This window comes from Neopelma chrysocephalum, unplaced genomic scaffold (assembly GCF_003984885.1).
Source record: "Neopelma chrysocephalum unplaced genomic scaffold, ASM398488v2 Primary Assembly neopelma1_71, whole genome shotgun sequence".
NCBI classification, from domain to species: Eukaryota; Metazoa; Chordata; class Aves; order Passeriformes; family Pipridae; genus Neopelma; species Neopelma chrysocephalum.
Genome location: NW_020897731.1, coordinates 1,881,479 through 1,903,173, shown reverse-complemented (window position 1 = coordinate 1,903,173; position 21,695 = coordinate 1,881,479). Strand labels below are relative to the sequence as shown.

General features: G+C 36.5%; 1 protein-coding gene across 3 annotated transcripts in view; it reads left to right on the top strand.

Moving 5' to 3' along the window:
- Positions 1-353: 353 nt before the first annotated feature.
- Positions 354-21,695, top strand: part of SH3TC1 (SH3 domain and tetratricopeptide repeats 1) — a 31,799-nt gene continuing 10,457 nt past the window's right edge. Inside the window, exons 1-11 of one of the 3 annotated variants that reach the window (XM_027686637.1) lie at positions 354-454; positions 6,089-6,340; positions 8,762-8,836; positions 11,091-11,218; positions 13,732-13,837; positions 15,502-15,645; positions 16,288-16,465; positions 17,205-17,278; positions 18,134-18,329; positions 19,227-19,354; positions 21,633-21,674. In XM_027686637.1, coding sequence (XP_027542438.1) covers positions 6,133-6,340; positions 8,762-8,836; positions 11,091-11,218; positions 13,732-13,837; positions 15,502-15,645; positions 16,288-16,465; positions 17,205-17,278; positions 18,134-18,329; positions 19,227-19,354; positions 21,633-21,674 — 1,279 coding nt within the window. In that variant the 5' untranslated portion in view covers positions 354-454; positions 6,089-6,132. Of the gene's footprint in view, positions 455-6,088; positions 6,341-8,761; positions 8,837-9,174; positions 9,264-11,090; positions 11,219-13,731; positions 13,838-15,501; positions 15,646-16,287; positions 16,466-17,204; positions 17,279-18,133; positions 18,330-19,226; positions 19,355-21,632; positions 21,675-21,695 lie in introns of those variants that run through there. The other 2 variants (XM_027686638.1, XM_027686639.1) reach the window with 2 other exon arrangements.

The following is a 21,695-nucleotide window of genomic DNA, read 5'->3' as shown; positions in this document are numbered from 1 at the left end:
ACCAAAGCCCTGTACTCCACCTGAAGGACTCTTTGTTACTTTTGTCTGAACAATGCTCTCTTAGTACAATGGCCTGGATGTGTCCCTTGGAGCCTTCTAGCCACCAATGCAAAATGCCACAATGAATTATTGCTTTGAAAAGCAAGAGTGTGCGAATGAACCTTCCAGCACACTTGGTACATGTCTGGTTTGCATAATGAATTTTAGTAGCTCAGCTCCATGCTCAGGAATGTTTCTTTTTTTTTTTTTAAAAAAAAGCTTTTGAATTAACAGTATCTGTTAATAGACAACTTTTTTGTACTTGCCACATTCAAGCTGGGCTGTGCAATCAACAGGAAAGATAAGAAGGTCAAACAGGAAGAGCTGTGCTGGAGTCAGTTTTGAGCAGAGCTGAGGAAAGCACAGTTCTGCAGGCTCTTTACCAACATGTTATAGGGAATCAGACCTGGAAAAGGTAGGAGAAGTCCTGTGCTCTATGTTCCTCTTTTGCTCTGTTTTAGGTACTATTCATCTGGTATTTGACTGTAGGTTTATTGTCAATGTGTTAGTATTGCAGCCAGTTAAGCAGGGGTAATTTCAGTAGTGTTCAGTGCTTTGGTGTGTCCATAATGAAATGACTGGAAAATATGTGTAAATGTGATCTGTCACGGTTCTGACTTTGGAGTTCTGCTAGGAGTTCCTGTGCTGCTCTGTCTTCCCTCTTCCAGGTAGTGTTGTGTGAGCTGAGCTGCTGCTCAGTAGCAGCAGCTCCTACTTTATTCTTCTGCATTAGCTGCCACAGGCCAAATTCTGTCATATCTAGCACTCAAACAAGTGTTGAGGTTCACAGATACCTTTTTTAGTTTTATAACAGTGATCTGATTATTTTTTTTTTAAAGAACCCTAGAGTTTATGCTTGGTTTTAAGCAAATATAAGATTGTGGATTTTAGTATCCAGTTTTCCATATCTAAGATTGGAAATTTGGACTTATGGTGCTTTCATAGCTGGATTGAGGGTACAAGGTATATTTCAGTGCTACTGAGATATGAAGAAAATTAATTGTAAGGGAGGGTTAAAACTTTTAAAGGAATCTGTTATATCTCTGAAGCTTGCAGGGCTTTTTTGTTTATAGACTAGCCTGAACAATGATACTGCTTGCAACATTGTTTACTGAGGTTTGCTAACTAACCTAAAGCTACTTCAGTGATAAAGGAGTCAATCTTCCATTTCCGGAGAGTACTCAGATTCCTAAGTCTCTATACTCTAACTATAGATTTGCTGTACCTTTCTGTGTAATACATAAAAATTGTTTTCTATACAGAATCTAATATGATTTTTTTTAATATATTCATGCCTGTGACTGAATTTCATAGAGATCAAGGCTGTGATTTACTCTCTCTGAGGACAAAGTTTATCATGATCTTGGCTTTAAGATGTTTGTAGAAAAGGTGCAAAACAAATGTGAGTTGAAACTGGGAAGAAGGAATAATAAAATAACTAATCTAGCATCAGTTTGGAAAAATGACCTAGATTAACTGAGGGCAGTACAGTGGCAACATTGAGGTATTGTACAACATTTAGGATGTACAGGAGATGAGGCAGAGCAGATGATCAAGTATGTACACACAGCCAAATGTGCTTTACATGAAAACAATGCAGGATTCACTAGCTGTCTCTGGTGGTTTGGAACACTGGAGGAACATAATACACCACAAGAGATGAGTAAAAATTTGGGGGCTACCAGAGTGCAGATCCATCAGGAGCTCAGGTGAGATGAGGGGAGAAACAAACATTGTTACTGCTCATTTTCTCTGGGTAAGATAGAAACTGGTGTACACAGGGGCAGTAACATTGTACCATCCAGGATGTTTATAATGTGTGAATAATCCTCTTGGAGTAAATTATTTCAACCTTACATTCAGCTCTGAACTTCTCCAGCACTTGTGCATGACTGCAAATAATCTGTCTTGATTGCAACCTCTGTAAAACTGGAATAATTATAGTTGCCACTGCCATTGATTACTCGAAGCCAGTCATTAGTAAGTTGTCCTGAGCCTCCTAGAGGGAAGATGATGAATTAAAGAAATACTGTATTGCATGCAGGTTTTAGGCAACTGGTTCAAATATAGCCCATCTTTATATACGGGGTCCTAGTTTCGTACTTAGAAACATGCCTTTAAAGGGAGAGAGAGAATCTGTTCAGTGGATGTTATTGGTTTCCTCCTTCAACACCCCTTAAATGGAAAGGAATTGGTGGGAGAGTGTTCCTGTCATCCACAACACCTCTTAAAACAATAATAAAAGGCAAGGGGAAAAAACAACCCTCAACCTACAAAGTTAGGGAAATGGAAAATGTCAAGCTGTATGTGTTTTGGGTTTTTTTTTCCCTGCGTAGCTGTGCTTTGAAAGCATTCAGTAAAAAGGAAGCAACAACACAGGGAAAAGCATGATAGAGGAATTGTTCTATTCAACTTCCAATAGGAGAAAGTCTTATTTTCACCTCATGTTCAACAGCTGTTTAATACAGACCTTTCCTGCCTGCTGTGCCCTGTGAGAAGTGAAGGGGAAGGGAGAGGGACCTTCTGAGGTTCACAAACTTGGACAGGTGCTGCCAGTGGCTCTGTGTGGGGCAGCACACAGAGCCATTGGACACATTCCCTGTGTCCAGGGAGCTCACACCACAGGAAAGGAGGATACCTGTGCAGTGTCTGCCTCTCTTCTCTCTGCTCATCCCCAGTGCGAGTGCCTGCCTCAGAAACTGAGGGTCCCCCAGAGCAGTGGGGAGTGCCACATCCTGCCTGCATGGCTCTTATTTTGGAAGAACAGGGATATCATTAACTTTTATGGCCAACATCCTGCACCAAATAGGAATATCTTGGTCAAGTCTGAAAGAGCACAAGAAAAATAACTTTGTGTAAATTATAAATGAAGCGCTTAGTCAGTGCACATAAATGTAGATTGTAAGAACAGGTTATAGAAGACAAACTTTATATGGTGAGTGGAAGATCTGAAATCTTGAAGATCTTAATGTTGTATTTGTTGCTATCAACAAATGGTTAGTTGCTAACTTAGCATTATACTTACTAGCATTATAGGTTTATGAAAAAATCTCTAATAATGAGAATGACTCAAGCACTGCAGTTTAATATTCTGTAAAGCTGTTTTATATTGGAAGAATATTTTCTCTGGTTTTGTGCCATTGAATCTGCTTTAATTTGCGCTGGAACAGTTTAATAATTGATGAGAAAACATCAACATAATAAATAGGGTGATTATACTGTAGCATTGCTTATGTGTTATGGTTTTGCTCCTTGGGGTACATACATGATAAAGGTAAATAGTGAAAGTATAGAGATGTGTAAAGTTCTGTGAAATCTTTGTCACTTGGGATCAAATTAGTGTCATCTAGGATACATTTAGATGCTAAAAAAACATTCAAAAGAACCTAGGTAGGCTAGTGCCTAGCTACAGGGAAGTTATTTACTGTCTTGTTCTCAGTACTTACACAGAGCCACATGGGTTGACATTTGATAGTTAAGGCAAACATTAAAAATGGAAAAGGAATCTACAGAGGAGAGCATGACTGTTAAAAGTGTAAGATTTGAGGGTTTTTTTTGTGCATCTTGGAAGAGCCAAGTGAAAACATGCAAAGAACATACCTGTTTTGCTTTTCTTTCATTCACTCTGATTTATTTTTTCCCCCCTTGGCTTAGGCTCTGGCATACTATGACTGAATCTTCTTAAACAGATTATATCCATTTTGATTTGTTCAGATGTCCTACTTGCTCTTGCAGCACCAAGCTTTATAAGTTCATTCACAGCCCTGCATATATGTTACTCTTACCAACATAAAACTGATGCAGAAGACATGAGAAGTTAATCAATGTCTCTTCTCCAACTCAAGTGAACTCTAGTAATTCAGGACAGAGTATATTTGTTTTCCTAAAATCTGTGAAGGATGATGTTTTTGCTTGTGGATAGGAGCTTATGGAAAAAATTAATAATCTGAACACTGAATTTCATTTCTGGGATTAGGGGTAATCCGGATCTAAAAATAACAACTGGCTTTGGATTCATAGAACTATGCAATTTAAATAACCACCTTTGGAATTAAATTATCATTGATACCACAATATTTACATCTTTTTAAACAGGAGATACCACTATTTACAAAATATATGTAGAAGAATATTTAATTCCTAAGTGTGAAAATTGGAATGCATTACATATAATCTTGGTACAGTATTGAAAAGAATAGTGTTAGCTACTGTCATTACTTTAAGGAAAAGATCAGCTATATAAATGGAAAGCCTGTCCCTCTCAAAGTGAGTTTGGCTTCTGGCAGACCTGTATTTTTAATAATTTATAACTAGGTAATCATGTCTGATAGGCAGTTTTTCGGGGAAGTTAGTGAGAGAAATGCATCTAAAGTCAGAATGACAATGTTAACCAAATATGTTAGTGAAAATGTTCTTTTCTGAGAGAAGGCATAAAAATTACTTGTGTTTCAGTTACTACCTATGTTTCATAGATGTATATGAATATATACACATAGCTTAATACGGAGAACTGCAATGCAGCACAAAAAGCATCTTTTGAAAAACAGCAAAGTGGGACAATGAACACAGCAAAACAACATCCAGCCTAGATTTCTTTATACTTCATTAATTTATGGTCTGGTGGTAGATATGGTTATGGTTTAATTCCCTGAGCTGGTCATACCATGTGTAACTATACCTCATTAATTTCTTATAATTGCATAACTTGCCTCTGTCTATATATAATTTACTGTTTTTTCAAGAAGTGCTCATTTGGGGTAAAGGTTTCAATGACTGCAAAGCAGTATATAAGTTGTCAGACAGATCCTGCCTTGTCCTGTATCCCTGTCTGCCATGGCAGGCAGCTGGGAACTGTTGTGCTGTTCAAGTGGTTTGCTCAGGTTTAGGGATCCATGACATGAAGCTTGGAGCACAAGAAGGGTTGGAAGGCAGGGATGTGTAGAAGCAAGCCAGAACAATGTGCTTTGGACACCCCAATGCATGGTAAATGGAGAAGGGAGAAACTTCCAGACCAGTCTGAAGGCAGGTCATAAGGGAATAGCAGGTGACCAGGCATTAGTCTGAGGTTCTAGCAGAGCAAAAGTAATCTTTCATCTACAGCTTTAGATTTAACCAAATTCTGCTGGAAAACAAATGAGAGAGGAATTTCATGAAGATTATAAGTTTCCATACTCATAATGAGTATAGCTGATTAATGGACTGGAGTAAACATAGAGGAATTTGGATTAAGTCCAAATGACAGGACTAAATCAAAATCTATCCTGTGGCTTTATGCAATCCCCCAGAGACATGTTAAAGCCCACTGAGGAAAAGGGTCTAAATATCAGTGGGCATGTGCTCACATGGGCTATGTGAGTCACATCCATTGTGGATACATTGGCTGATGGCTTGGCTGTGTCTTCCTGAAGCTGAAGTAGCTTGTGCCCAAGAAAAGGAATTGCAGCATGTCTCATGCCAGTGCCTAGAGGAAGCAGTGAAGCTTGCAACTACTTGTGCTCTATTTCTATTTCAATTCATTTTCCTGATGTTCATGCCAATAACAGTCTTGCTGCCAGTATCAGCCTCTAGCTTCATTCTTCTGCTTTACTGCAAAGTAATATTTAGATCCTTGCATGCAAACCTTCCTTGTTGTTTGAATTAAGCATGCAGTACCCGTTCCACTCTTGTCGCCTTTAGAAAATGATGTTTTTCCCCTGCAATGCCTCTGTTAATGTGAATGATGCTATCCCTTGGAGGCTCTGCTTTAAAGCTGGCCAAGAAAGAATAATTAGCAGTGGGCACAAGTACATTTCACTTCGGGCCTTGGATTTCGCTATTACCAAGTGTATTGCTTTGTTGCTAAAGTAGTGACGCCACCTGGTTGCAGGAGCTTTTTCTGGGATGAATTTGGGTGTTACACAACCATTGCTCTGAAAGAAGTCTAAAGCAAGTTCTTTAATCCATGTTACAATTAAAAATAACTCCTGCAGGAAGGGGATGGCTCTTGAATGTGTGCATTTATTCTGACTGTTAGAAAAAAATATTACTGTTCTCTTTTTTTCCCCCTCAGATTGTTGATAATATTAGTTGCATCACTGTGAGGAACTTCAAATTATGGAGAGTTCAGCAGTGGGAGAGAGCGCATCCATGCTCAGTGCTAATGCCACCTTCCCTGATCTGGAGGGAAAGCAAGACAAGAAATTGGAGAGGAAAGAAATGGAGCAGAGAAGATGCAGGTCTGACTGCAAATATTTGGAGGGCAATGCGACCATCAGCACTGTCAGGGATGGAGTTGGGATGGACACATTGCAAGAACAAATGGGTAAGACTTCTGTTTAATATAGCCCAGTTGCTCTGTTCTTGACTTCTCTTTGCATTTAAATTACTTTAAACTGTGCACAAGCTGAGAACTGTCATGTGTTTTTCCAGCTGAGCCTTTTTTTTTGAAATACAACAAGTGGCTATATTTCCTCCATGGCAATACTGCATAGATTGGACTATTGAACAATCTGTATTGAAATTCACTTTGGGCAGACAAATGGATTATCCATTAGTAAGATAAGAGGAGATGGAAGTCACCAGAACAAAAGAGCCAGAATACTGAAATGTAACTTCTTTGTCTAGCACTTTTTGCTATATCTTTAAGATTCAGAAGCTAAGTTAGATTGTGTTTCTATTGTTATAAAATTTTTTAACTTTCTTTTCTAATCAAAAGATGTAATACTATATTTATATTTGTGCAAATGGAAACATACATCTTGCAATAAAATCATGCAAGTCAGAAGCACCTTTTGAGTGGAAGGGTGTAGTGGCATAGGTAGGTGGCCATGGCCAGGCTCTTACTTTACTAGGTTCAAGGGCTTTCTGAATGTGAAAATACTTCAAACAATCATGGCAAAACTATTTCATTTAAAATTTTATGTTCTGTGATTTACACAATGTTTTTCTGTTCACAACTGCAACTCTTCTGACATCAAATACCAGGTTCAAGCATCTCAGAGCAGTATAAAGTTTATCTTCAGCTTGCCAAGAAGTATGCAAGTCATTCCATTAAGTTGGGATGGGGATGGAGTTCATTTTGAGTTTTGGAATCTAATTATAGCACTTTAAACAGTTTAAACACATTTAAACTGTATTTATAGTAACTCTCATACTTTTACTCAAATTTAATAGCAAACTATTATTTTAAATTGAACTATGAGTAATAAAAATTCTTGCTCATAGATTTTGCTTTAAACCTTATTTCTGTGACTTAGGAAAGTTTTAAAGAAAATATTACCTGATGGATGTTAATGTCTTGATAAATACCTTTCAAAGGAAGTTATATCTGGTAATATCAAAACAATAGTGATGGCAAGTTCACATACCAAAAATATATGCTAATTTGTTGTCCTAATCAACTATTAAGTGATTATCAAAGCCATTGATAACATGTTGTCAAAGTTTTGACAATTGCTTTGTTAATACTTCTAAAACATGAAAAAGCAGAACTACAACCAAGTAAGCTCTGGGGAACTTAAATTTAGAATGCTTCTTAGATACAGTCAACCTACACTGCAGTGAGTGCACTATCAAGTTTCTATTTAAAAGCAAATATCATTGAGTAGAGATTAAAAAAACCACCACCACCGAACAAACAAAACACCAAACAAAATCCCAATGGTCCTGTCAAACATCCAACCAAAACCCTACAAAAACAGAAGTGTTTGGGGACTGCAGTCTCTAGTTCTAGTATTCACTAGTAATAGGACTTAAAGATTTGTTTTTTACTGCTTACTTCCTTCTTTTTTGGGGGGGGGTAAGAAGACTGTTTTTGTATATCCTTATTTATTTGCATAACTTTGTTCATGTAACATCAAGAGATGCACTTGAGGGAAGATGCAAAAGACTTGGAAATTACCATATCCTACTATATTACAGGGACTTTTTTCTTAAAAGCAGAGGAAAATGTCTTGGGATACACAAAAATTGCCTCAGAAGTTTTCTTCTAAAAATGAAAGATCTATTTCTCCCTCTCCTATTCTTAGAAATATTAAGTCTTATCTTCACCGATTTTTGCCAAGAAAACCTTGAGAAAATGAAATTGATTGGAGTGGGTGTTTCTTCAGCATGAAAATATATAATTCCCAAAAGGACTGGAAGAAATATGGGCTAAAAGAAAAAAAGCAGATTACTCTTAACATAAAGTATACCTGATTTTTGTTATTTTTCTAAAACTTTAAATCATTAGATTTTTACAGTACCTTCTCCAAAGTATTAAGCTCTTAACAAATAGAGAAGGATTAGTTCTCCATGTATGAATTGGTACAAGACACACATATCATTGCCAGTTTATACTACTGAAGCACCAGGGGAGGCCACTTTTTAGTATAGGTGTAAGGAAAGAGAAAATGAAGTCTGACCCTTGCTGCATCTTGAAGGGGAATTCAGTTTCCTGAGAGCCTGTTTTTCCACCAACTCTCCATCTTGAACCTTTGCATAAAAATGAGGAAATCAAGATGTAACTTCCCCTGCTCCAGTAGGAGAGAAATGGTCTGCAGATACTTTTTGAGGGTTTTGGGAATTATACAGCAGGAAGGGGAGAAAATAATTATTTTCTCCTAGTAATTATCTGATGCATTGGAATATAAATTGGAATATAAAATGCTTTGGAAGTGGGGGGCATTTTAGGGGTTTTTTTGTGTGTGTGAGTTATATAGACTTAGAAAATGCACATAACCATTCCTTTCATTTATCATAATAGGGTGTTCTCAAAGTGAAAAATGCATGAATGTCAGTTCAAGGATCCTTCCAAATCAGGCAGAGAATTTTCCAACTGGTAAGACATTTTTTCCCATGATATCTTATAGATATAATGCTTTTCTCATTACTTACTTTTTCTTTTTTTTTAAATTGAGGCAGCTCAACTATGTCAACATTTGCAGTCATCACTTGTGTAAAGTTTATAATGTCCTTCATGGCAGATGTGAAGCGTCCAACTTCTACATAAGATTTGTTGAGAATTTCTCATAAAAAGAGGGAATAACTGCTATAAAAGCCAGAGATAATTTATGGACTATATTGTAATGGCTAAGAAAAAAAAAAGCAAATGAGAAGTTCATTGCTTATTTGACATATGGGTTTCAATCCTTCCAATGTCTTTTTTTTTTTTTCCTGTTTGTGGCCTTTCCAAGTCTCAATTTTTATTTTTTTTCTTTAATGCTGTATTTTCAATGAAGTGGCAATTAAGTGCAGTTCTTCAGTAAATAACTACAGTAGGCTTCCCCTCTGGAGGGCTCATGGCAGGCTCTGTGCATTGAGGGTCTTGGCCTATTTCCCTTCTCTTGCTTGTGGAGGAAGAGAAATAGCCATGAAAAAACGCTGGGATGAGCTCTGATTTCTGGATTGATCTGACAAATCACGTCAGTGGTAGACAGTGTTCCCCAGGCATGTGGTTATTTGCACTTAATTTATTTGTGCTTATGTACCTGCTTGTCTCACTCTGTACAGAATCTGAGCTCTTCGTTACTGGGGGTATGGATCAGAGCTCACAGAAGCAGATGGGAAGATTACTGTAGGGTTTTTGGACCATATTTCATTTCTATAAGCCACTAATAGGTGTTTTTTTGACAGAAGCAGCCATATTTCTGTTGTCTTCATTCAAATTCAGTATTATTTCAGTAACAATAACTTTATGTAAAATTTAAATTGTGTTTCTGCAATTACATACTTAACTCGGTATCAATCTGACTATGTAAAACAAAAATACAAATTAACTAATAGTCTTGTGTCATTATTTTTTATGTCTTCAGGTAAAATGAAAAGGTCAACAATTCTGTTTCCTAATAGTGATCTGAATAACATTCAAATACACTAGTTTGTGTTCTTTGTACTAACATTGACTGTATGACCACAGCTTAAACAGAGAGGTCTTGTAATTCAGTAGCAGTGCTTTATATTTCTGAACCACTCTTCTTGACCTTGAAGTAATGAGTAATTTAGGTGCAAGTCATGGTAAAACTCCTGAAAACATACATAGGAAACCCTCTCAAAACAGATTAAGATGCATTATATTAAACTAAAATGTGAAAAATATCTATTTTACCTGACTAAAAGGTGAAACTCGGAGGAGGTGGAATATTTTAGTATGCACAACAGTCCCATTTATTGCTGGAAATGTGACCTATTTACACACTTTGCAGCTGGGACTCTTCCTGAGTGGGTATTATTGGCTTATGTACCCATCTGTGTATCTGAAAACTTATGATTTACTGTTATTGAGCTAAATTAATGAATTAATGCAGAATGAAAGCAGCTTTATCAAAGATCCTCTTTATCTGAGAGAAGCTAGCTGAAACTATACACTTAGCTTCAATAAAAGCTTCTCATAAATAGATGTCAAGAGCTGAGAACAGGTATCTAGCTGCTTTCAGATGTGCTGGGAAAATCGTGTATGTGAGCTTTTAGTTGGATCATTTAATTTGGTTGGTACTGTTCAACCAGCTTAGTTGAGAAAAAGCTTTTTCAATGTTCAGTTTTTAAAAGCCTTCTGAAGTACTGGGGGTGACATGTCAGATAACTATGAATTTAAGATTAGCATAAAGAATTGTTGGAACATGCTGAACTATCTGTAGTTTTTGTTGTTCAGTTCTGGGTGGGGTTTTTTTGGTGATGGCTGTATCTATTTGCCTTGATTTTTTTTTTTTTTTTAAATATGCATGGGATATTTGAAAATCTGGGCATGTTCACAATGTCCGTAGAGCTGTCTAATTTGACAAATTACCAACTGCTTGCTTTTTTCCTATTTTCCATCCATAAGTGTCAGTTGTCTCCCAAAATTTCTATAGACCTGCTTATCATGCTCCTTTGTATAACTGTAGGCTTTATTATGAAAAATTGTTTCATGCTAGGCTCCTATGTCTACTGCATAATAAAAATGTAAAAGGAACATGCAGTGGACGAATTTCTGTGTGCCTGTCTCTGAAGCTGAAAAAATATGTTTTAATGTGTATTCTATGATTTTGAGGGATTTTCTGGTTCTCCAAAGCTGAGTTACAGAACTTGTAGCACTGAAAATGGATATCATTCTCCAGATATCTCCTTGAAGTTAACAATGGTAAGACGAAAGAGTGGATGTGCTGATCCCAGACTCCAAAGACAGCTCAGAGGGCAGCTTCGTCTTCTTGAAAATGACAGTAGGGAGGTGATGGCAGCTTTCAGTGTAAGTCAATTGCTTGGAAATTGTTTTATTTATTCAGAGAACATACCATGTGCTACTGAAACAGTCTGAAAGGTATTGGGGTTCCATTTCCATCTACGTGCTGCATGCTTGATTTTGAGTGACCAGTGTTTCCCATTGCCCAAAACCACATAGGGACTTTAGAAATATTAAACTACTGAAAAAGACTGGAAAATTGATGTACAATAAATAAACCCAGCTTAAGACATTGAAGGGTTTTATTTTAAAAACATTCTGCTTTGATTTACAAATCAAATACAAAAGGAAATAAGAGTGTTGTTTTTTGTTTGTTTGTTTGTATTTTTTTTTTTGTTTTTTGTTTTTTTTTTTAATTTGCCCTCACATTGACTCTTCAGTTTTCAGTCACTTGGAGTTATTTGGCATGCAAGTGACCTGGGAAGCTCACTGCTAAGCCAAAGAGGAAGTCTGAAGGAGAATAGCCTAAATATTGGACTTCCTAAGGCTAAATAGACATACCTTTAAATAGCACACAAGAGTTGGCCAATTTTTATTACGGTCTTCAATTTGTTTGTATTTAGGAAACCTGTCCTCTACAACCAATGAGGTTTTCTTTGAATACAAGTTAGTCTCCTCTTCCCTCTTGATAAAAGAGCAGAATGGTACTATTTGACCTCTGGTGTCCCTTTTTGTCTGAGCCATGACTTCCAGCCTTCACTAGCAAACCAAACCACTGAAATCTTACTTAATTAAGGCTTTGACTGCCTTGGATGCACATTTCTACACCAATTTCCTTTCATGTGTTGTGAAGCCTCCTGATTCTGTGGCTGTGAAAAGAGTCTATACTTGGGCTGCTCTCCTCTGGATTTTGTTTCGAGGGGAAAGGGTGATGGGATCAGGAGGCAAAGGAACAGAGCCATACGAGTAGACTAGATTTGTGGCCTTATTAGAAACAGACTGGGAAAAGACTTTGAAGGAAACAAGATTGATAATGATAAATTTCCTTAGAATGTTGTTTTGATATTTGGCAGCACATAAAGCCCCTGAGGCTGACATAGTTTAGCATGTGTTGGTAATTTATTAATAGATTTCAGGCTCTCATTAATATATAATCTAGTGTAGAAAGGGGCATGCAGAAGATCAAAGCAGTGATGAGGCATGTCTGCTGAAGAGGCCTAGGTTAGACTTTTGTATTTTAATCTGTTCAGGTTGTGTGAATGGAAAATACGGAAGTTGAACAGAATTAATTCAAAGACATTTTAAAATTGTGATGTAACAGTCATAAAATCGGTGGATCAGTTCCATCTTGCTCCTATTACAGAAAAGGTTGGAGAGACAATTTCTTCCCTCCCTGCCTTGAATTAGAATCAGTTCCTTGATCAGTCCTTAAATTGTTTTAAGCTGCATTTCAATTTTGATGTAATGGGAGCAAGGGTGCAAAGATGGGAAATGTTAGCTTGTGTTATATATAAACATATATACCTGTTATACATGTGACTTATTCTCTGAGACAGTGGTTCAGATACTTGTCTTATAAATTACCACAGTTTTTTGTACTTCCCTGAAAGACTGTAGCCAGCATCATTGGAGAACCCTTTTTTAATCTACTAACTGAAGTGCAAACACTCTCTATTACAAGTCTTTGGTTAGAATCCATCAAAATGTACATATTTTTCACTTATTTGAAGGGTTTTGTAGTTGCTCCTTTAAGCATTTCTAAAATTTCTTAAAATCCATTACTGTTTGCAATAATCATTGCTAATCTTTGTTAAAAGTGTAATCTGTTGCTATCCTAGCAATGTGAACCCATATGAATGAGGATAAAAGGATATTCATGCACTTTTTTTTAATAATACTTCAGTATATTTAATTGTTTTAATCATGGAAAGAGTAAACTCAGGAATGACTATTCAGTATTTCTTCTGGACTGAAGATATCTGGAATTGGGTTCAAAGTTGCATCAAAGGAGCTTCATTTTCATGTGTGTACAGAGCTCTGAGGATAATCTACAGCAGAAGGTTGTAGGTCCAAAAAATTCACAATGGTTCAAGTGACCTAGAGAAATCTTAAGTCAAAAAACCCCAAAGCAGCTCCTTTCCATTATTTAATATTAATACTCATGTGTCTGACAAAGGCACTTCCCAAGCTGTAAATTGCTCTGTGCTAGGAGTGTATTCTTGGAAAGAACTACTAGATGCTTGCCTGGCTTTGACATTCTCTTTAGAGGACACTGGTCACCATACATAGACATTTCTGAACTAGACAAACCTTTAGTCTCCATGTGGCTAGGGAGCTCTATTTCTTCTGTAAATTAACCTCACTGAAACTGTTGGTATAACTGTTAAGCAAAAGTCAGATTAAAACTGGGCTCACTCTATCTTGTAGGTATATGTTAAAGAACAGATATCTCATATAGGTAAAATCCTGCATGATTTTTTTTTATCCTTCTTTATTGCATAGCATTTTAGCTATGCATTAGTGACAAATTGTGCTTGAGTACAGTATAATTGTAATAAAATATTGTTTTTGATTTTTAGGAGCTCTCTGCCAGACTCCTGTCTATTCACAGTGATCAAGATCTGATAGTGGTGACGTTTAAAACTTTCGAGGAAATATGGAAGTTTCTAACCTACCACTCACTGGGTAAAGTTGTTTAACCATGCAGCAGTTCAATATGATTTTTGTACTCATCTGCAGACAATGTCTGATTGGACAAGGCTCTCAGACAAGTGATGGGATTTTTGGGGTGGTCCTCTGCAGGGCCTGGAGTTGAACTTCTATGATCCTTGTGGGTTGCTTCTAACTCAGGTTCTTCTATGATTCTATGACTGGGAATTTGTTGAACACAATTTTGAGATTAGATTTATTAACTCTTAATAGCAGTAAGTAATTTTCCTGACCTGAATACTAGTGATTGGGCTGCAGAGATGCTCCAGCCTCTAGGAAAACCTGCCTTTGTCTCAAAGCAAATAACAGCTATTGGTCCTGGCAGATGTCTTGCCTAAGTTAGATACTCCAGGGCCAGATGATATCATATTTCTAAGCAGTCTAAGCAATCCAGGTGGTTTTGTCCTAAAGTCTAACCTGTGCTGCAATTTAAATGATTTTGCAGCTTTTTCTGCTCACTGTTGACATGTTGAAGTTACTTTGCATGCTTCAGTTTTGTTTCCACATCTAAAGATGCCACTGATTTGAGTTCCACTTTCAATATCATACAACTTTTCTGAGAGAATAGTGGTCCTTTTCAAAGAATAGCATTTGAATCAGACCTTTGTCTCCATTTTGTTCACCTGATTTTTTTTTTTCTGTGTATAGGAAGCTTGTGTGCATTATGATTGAATTTGCCTGTTTCCATCAGAGAAATTTTAAATAATGAATTTTATTTTTAATTTTGTGTTTGATATTTACTTGCTAATTTGTATTTTTAAATGCTCCTTAGAGAAGTAGAAAAAGGACCATTCCAATCCAATTTTGCAGATAGAACATAGGAAAAAGAAGCTGCTTCTTGGGAAAGGCTGCGGCTAACAGGGAATTCATTCAGCATCTTCAAAATAGCAAAGTAGCACCTTAATCACTGTCTACCATTCCTCTCCATCATTACTTTTTGCACAAGGATTTGCTAGTGTATTAATGTTGGTCCTTTAAGTAGTAATCTACTATCTGTACCATGGTGATTATGATGAGCCAATCCAGATCTCCCTGTGACTATCATTACTCCCTGTAACACCTCTGAAAGCCCTAAATGCTGATGTGAGGAGTCCCACCTTCCAAGATCAAGCACTATCTTCTGATTTATATGATCCTGGTATGCAGCATCATCTCTGTCTTAAAGAAATTCCAGGAATCTGATACCCAGGCACAGTGTCTCCATACGTTGGCATACCTGAATCAGGCAACAGGAGTTTATAAAGAGATTATTTTTTGACATTATTTCCACTCAGCTGTTTTTGATGCTAAGGTGATACTAAGCACCTGGTGCTCAAAGCTTGCTGGTGGTTATCTTTCAGACTCCAAGCCTTTCTAAACTACAAGGAACCTTTGTAAGGGGAGGACATAGTCTGCTTTTTCAGCAGTATTAGGCACAGAAACGTTTTGAGTCTTTTAGGTGTAGTTTGTGAGAGCTGAGCATGAAAAGTATCTGTAATGCATGTGACTTAATGAATGTAATTTTACAACTATTATGTAGTAAAATTAGTTATAAACTATGCATTAATTAATAATTGAGAAGTCTCTGAGTTCCTCAAAGTTTTTCTTTTTGTATAACACTGTAAAATGGCAAAGAAAACAAGTTGGATTTTTTTTCCTAGGTTTTATAAATCATTGCATGGAGAATTTATTCCTAGATCAGTCTTTCTGGCTATATTCTCAAGAGGAGGAAGAAATAGGCATTGAAGTTTGTATAAATGAAAAATCATTAAATTTGATGTGCAGAAGTCTGCTACTACAGGAAGGTAAGTAAGACTGCACATGCTAAGGCTAAATTTAGAGAAGCACCTTTTTTTTAAAATCCGCAAATCAAATATTAAGATCTATTAAAAAACTTAATGAAGTTGAAATTTGAATTTATTCACTCCAAATGCACCAGAAAGAGAAGAGGAAGGAACAAGCACAGATTAGGTTAAGTAGGATCATAAAGGGATTAGAGAAATTCATGTGCAACTGGTCCGTAAATGGATACCAAAAGGATTAGGGGTGGATGTACATTCCAACTTGCCTAATATTATTGCAGATTCTGGAGATGTGCAGGAGAGGGATTATGGATAGTTGCCAGGCTCATGTACTTCTCCTAAATAGCATCACCTGCTTTTGCAGTCAGACACAATGATGGGGTAGACGGATTGATTACTGCAATAGGAATATTGAAAATGCTGCAACAGAAGGCTCTACACTTCATTTAAGAGCTCAGCTCAGCATTTTTTTAATGAAAGAAAAACTAGACAGAAATATGTGAATATCTGACAATTGGAGAGAAAAGTCTTGAAAAATCTGACTTTTTAATTTAATATTACTGATACTCTTCAAGCAAGTTTTAAGGATTGCATGACACTAAAACATTACATAAAATGACATCTGCTCCACTGCTTTTGTTTTAGGATCACTTTTTGTTTTATGTCCTGACAATCTGATAAGAAAGATAATGGCTACAGACAATGAAATAAAAGCTTATTTTGAGACTGGGGATTTCACTGAAGATGTAACAGGTGGATCTGTGGATAGCAATGCGTCTGTGTTGTCTAAGGCTTTCCTGGAGCCATTGAATCCTTTCCATCAGTAGGTACCTGACTCTACCTACCTATTTCATATGCATCTGTCTCATATATGCACACCTCTGCTTAGGCAGAGATGTCTCTAAAGGGCAGCTTGTTGTGGAACATCCATCTTCATTGACACTGAGAAAAAGATGCTCTACCTGCTTTCATACCACCCAACTGAAATTAATCCAGCTGGCTGCAGAGCCACCTTTAGAGATGGTTTGCCATCTTGTGAGTTGGATATTGCTTTTCTTCCTGACTCTGACAAAAAGTCCATTAACATTTTTTTTTAGTAATGTAAAGTGAAAATTTTCAATTTTCAGGATACTTGGAAACGTGGATGTTAACAGGCTAGCGGTGTTTTTACTTTACATTGCCAGGAGCTACTCACCTCCTTAATGCAGTTTCTCAAGTTCAGTTCAAGCCCACAACCAAAATGACATCAAAGGACTCACTTTAGAAATCACCATGAAACCACTAATTCTTTGTGCTCTTAGTACTTAAAACTGGAATGACCTGGGGCAAGGAGAAATAGCATGACTTTCTCAGTTTGGTTTGTTTGCCTGAAGTAAGAGGACTTTTACTACTAATATTAATCAAAACATAACTGTCTGAAGTGTACGGGCTGTGCTGAAATTGAAAACTAGTTGTGGGAGTGGTGCATTAGTTTCCAAATGGATTTAAAATATCACTGTTATTGTCACAGCACTCAGTGAACTGCTCTACACACTAACTTCAATTTCTTTTTCTACTTTCAGATGGTTTCTTAAAGGGTATTCTAATCCTATTGATTTTTCATGCCAAACTGAATCTAAATCCATCAGAAAAGTCGGTAAGAAACTCCATTCAAACATCAACATTAAAATAACCCCAAACATATTCTATACTTTTGCTAGGACAGACACTAAAGGGTTTTCAATTACTTTTTTTCCATTTTATTAGGATGGGAAAACAGCTTTCAAAATTACATTGCAGTAAAATTAATGTGAGAGTAAATCTCTGCCTAATTTGAGTTAAACTCTAAAGGTTTATCTTTCCCCCTTTCCCTCCTAAATACTATATTAAGAAGATGCACAAAGTAATAGAGTAATTGAGTTGAGGATGCCTCTGTAGCTTTGACAATCTTTAAAATTAGAAAATGCTCCAGTGTAATTATTGTGGATCTTTCATATGTGTATTGCTTTATCTAATAGTGCCGGGGAAATAAAACTTATACAGATGCTCTGAGGTTAGAGAGAAAAATGGCTTATTTTCTACCATGCATCTTCATTTTAATAATGTATTGACTGCTATATCACTGCATATTTATCCAATAGGGATTGTTTTAGTTTGGTTCGAACATTTTACTCTGACCCAAGTTCAAAGCCCTTTGTAAGAGATAAAGTAAGGACTTAAACCATTTTTTTTCTGCTTTGTGATGGAATTTGCTAGAATTTTGAAAACATTTTAGACTTTGCTTTCTAATGACTGAGAAATGAGAATTTTTTTATCCTATTTACAATTCTAATCACTCAAACCAAACTGGGGTTTGCATGCTTTAAATCTTACAAGAGCAGATATGCAACTCACGAGTTCCAGGAATGTATCTTGCTAAATATATTCTTCTGCTGAGTTGCTTTTTTATTAAGTGCATTTCTATTGTTAAGTTACTTTATCTGCAAATATTATTTATCTCCCTATTACACAGCAATGGGATCCTGTCTAGCTGTGATGAATTATGCAAGTATTGTGCCAGAAGAACTGAGTTTCCAGGAGGAGGACAAAATTGAGATCCTTGGCTACTTCATTGAATGCATGGAATGGTTTCTTGGAAGACATGTTTTTACTGGCCAAATAGGTTTTGTAAAGACAAGTCACGTGAAACTGGACTTATCTGGAAATAAGTGAGTGACACGTATTTATCTTATAAACAAAAAGGGGCTTTGTCTCTTAAGCTTTAAAACAGTGAATGGTAAATCCAGGGTTTTTTTTTTGTTTTGGTTTGGTTTTTTGGTGTTATATTTTTGTTTTAATGAGAATTGTTGTAGCATGTATCAATCAAAACAAATGCAAAGAAATTGGAATATGAAGTCTGATTAAATGTTGGAAAATATCCATTTGTAGCTGAGCTTCTTACTGGGCAAAGAAGCTGTTGGATTTGTTATATTGTTCAGTTTCTCTTCTTTGGATCACAAGATCCGAGAAGCTTTACCCTTGTGGAAGGTTCCATTTTTGCAAGTCTCTGAAGGTCTGTGTTAAAGCATCTGAGTTCTGTTTTTGCTCGTACCCTCAATTACAGGCCTTAACTTGCTTCAATGGGACCTTTACAAATAGTTGCTAATAATTCAGACTGAAACCTCTAAAAAGTGTGTATGTCTGCATGCATTGGCACTGTGTAATTAGACTGCTCTTACTAATATGCCTGAACTGTTTTCATGCTGAAACAAGGAGTTCTAAAATGTTATTTGCACACCCATTTGATATGTAACTCTAAGCTTATGTTAGAAAATCAATGCCATAATGTCCTTAAAGACTTGTCCTTCTAATAAATACTCTCAAAAAATGCTCTACCATGACACTGACATAAAGCTTACTCTGATATGGCAGAAACTGTTAGGTGCAAGTGTAGCTACTATCAGTTTATATGCATATTTATAAATGTGACTAAAACTCATTTTGAACACAGCACAACCTGTAATGGAAAGATTGTATTAGTTTCTCTAACAAGTTCCAATCTGACTGATGCTCCTTGAGCCAACTCTGCTTTCAAGCACCTTCAAAGTTATTCCTTTCCTTGTTAGAACACAAGATCTGGATTTTCTTGAAGCAGAAGAGCTATCTTTTTTTTCAAAAGAAAAAAAATTGGAAGAAGTAATACATTTGTTGAAACAAACCTCCATCACAGATGTTTGCTCTGTGTACAGAATAGGTAAGTGTGAGTTTTACTCCTTTTTGCTGCACAAGATATGTTTGCAATTTCTATATCTCTGTTATAACTGGTTTTGGTGTTGTGTTTTTGTTTTGGGTTTGTGGTTTTTTTCTTTTTTTTTGTTTGGTTGTTTTTTTGGGGGTTTTTGGTTTTTTGTTTATTTGTTTGTTTGTTTTTAAATTTCAATGAGATTCCAGCCTTTATACCTACTTCAAAATATCTTGGTATTCAGTTGGTTTTTAGATGTGGCATGTATAAATACTTTATATCATCTTTGCTACTTTACTGCTGTTGCAAGACTTTTCCCAGCAGTGCATTTACAAATCTTCTTTTACCCTTTGTCTTTTTTTTTTTTTGAGTGAATTTAAACAGCAGGCTTTTAAAAACTCTATTACCAAGCTGAACAGATCTCCAAGCTTTTACATGTCTGCATTATGAATTATAATTTCACATGGCTGCACTATAAAAGGCAGTATGTTCACCCAAATACTGCTGGCTTTTCATTCATCTTGGGAAAGGTGGCATAATAATAACTGACAGCTAATGCAAACATATGCCTCTTCACGCTTGATTTAACTTTCAAAGGTATGGAAAAATAGCAAGATCTAGTCATATAAACATTATCTCTGATACAGATGTTATTTCTCTATGTGCTCAGGCTTTACATAAACCATTAGGGGTAACTGGGGTTTCACCTTTATAGACTTACTGTAAGGCAAGGTAATGTAATTGTCTTGCTGAACTGAACAGAGGCAGCAAATTTCTTATTCCACCACAGGCTGTTGGTGATGCATATGCTTGTCAGATATCTAACAAAGTTTTATCTCCATTAGTGTCATCCCAAGAGACAGGCCTGTAGCTCCAGTTTGATAGCAGCCGCTGTGTACCTTTGACTTGGGTGCATTGGTTTAATTCTACAAATCAGTCTCTGTGTGTGAACAATAACTGAGGCATGTCAGGCCTGAGCTGCAAAATGCAACTCATGTAAAAGTGCAAAATGACTCCACAGCTCACCTTCCTTGCTCAAATGAAAAGCCTGGAAACAAAAGCTCAGACCTCTGCAGTATTAAAACAATGTCATGGACATGCTGCTATTTTTGCCTGTTGCACGTTTTTCACATCTTGCCTTCTCCTTAACCTTAAGTGCTGACTTCTTTTCACATCTTCCCCATCTCACGTCTTTACCACTTCTCTTAAACAGCACAATTGGTCAACATAACTCCACTTATCCAGAGCAAGCATTTTTCAATATTCACTTGATGTATTGTTGTATGATCTGAATAAGTGGGTTTTTGATTCCTTACATCTAAATCACTGTACTGAGAAGTGTTTATTTATGTGCACTTCCCTGATTAGATATTCAGAGCATTAAGTTACAATTACTCTAAACATCTGTGGCATTCATCCACCAAAGTCAGGAAAGCATTTAAAGAAATGAGATCCAGAAGTAAACAGTCAGTGAGAGTTCATTCTTAAAGGCTAGTAAAGTAGCTTTGCATCAGCTTAAACAGAGCTTGAATAGGTCTGTGAGCCTCTGTGTTTTTTTTTTTTTAATATATCCTTCAGCACCACTTCTATTGCGTCTAGTGTATGAAAGACAGTTAATGTAATCCTGAAATGCAGCATGACAACTGAAATGCCTTGAGAAATATCTGCTACACAAAAATAGTAATTCTTAAATGTTCTACAGATGTGCTATGATAAAAATTTAAAGCCAGACCTATAGTAATAATGTCTACAGAATTAAAAGATACATCTTTTAAAATAAAAGATGGAGTGATTTTTTTCACCTGCATGCTACCGGAATGGGCACAAAAGTCTGACACTCTAATCCTCACAAAAATTTCCCCTCCCTCCATTGCCCTGGGAATGACACTAAAGATATTAATGGCTTCTTGTTACCTCATTTTGGAGTGGGTTGTGGAGAATGGTCATATCTTTGCTGCCCATTTGTATTTTAAGGCAGCAGAAATGCATCCGTCAGGCAGGACAGATTGGCTTTAATTCTGAGATATGCAGTTGTCTCCCCACTTTACTGAGCAGAAGTAGGTGCATGATGATAACCATGTAGAAGCAGTGAATTGTGTCAGCAGGAGGGTAAGTCCCTCGTATCTGTTAGCGTTGTGTCTGACTTAAAAATTTCTTGTCTTTTAAATTTCCAGGACACATCAAATTCTCCTGACAGAGAATTATCAACTCAAAAATTTTCTATTTTAGGAGATTTAAAACTGAAAGAACACAGATACCATAGCTAACATGAGTGTTTTCTTTCTTACAGATGAATTAGAAGAACCAGAATTTCAGAAAGCTCATGAATATGGTAATAATTCATATGCATAAA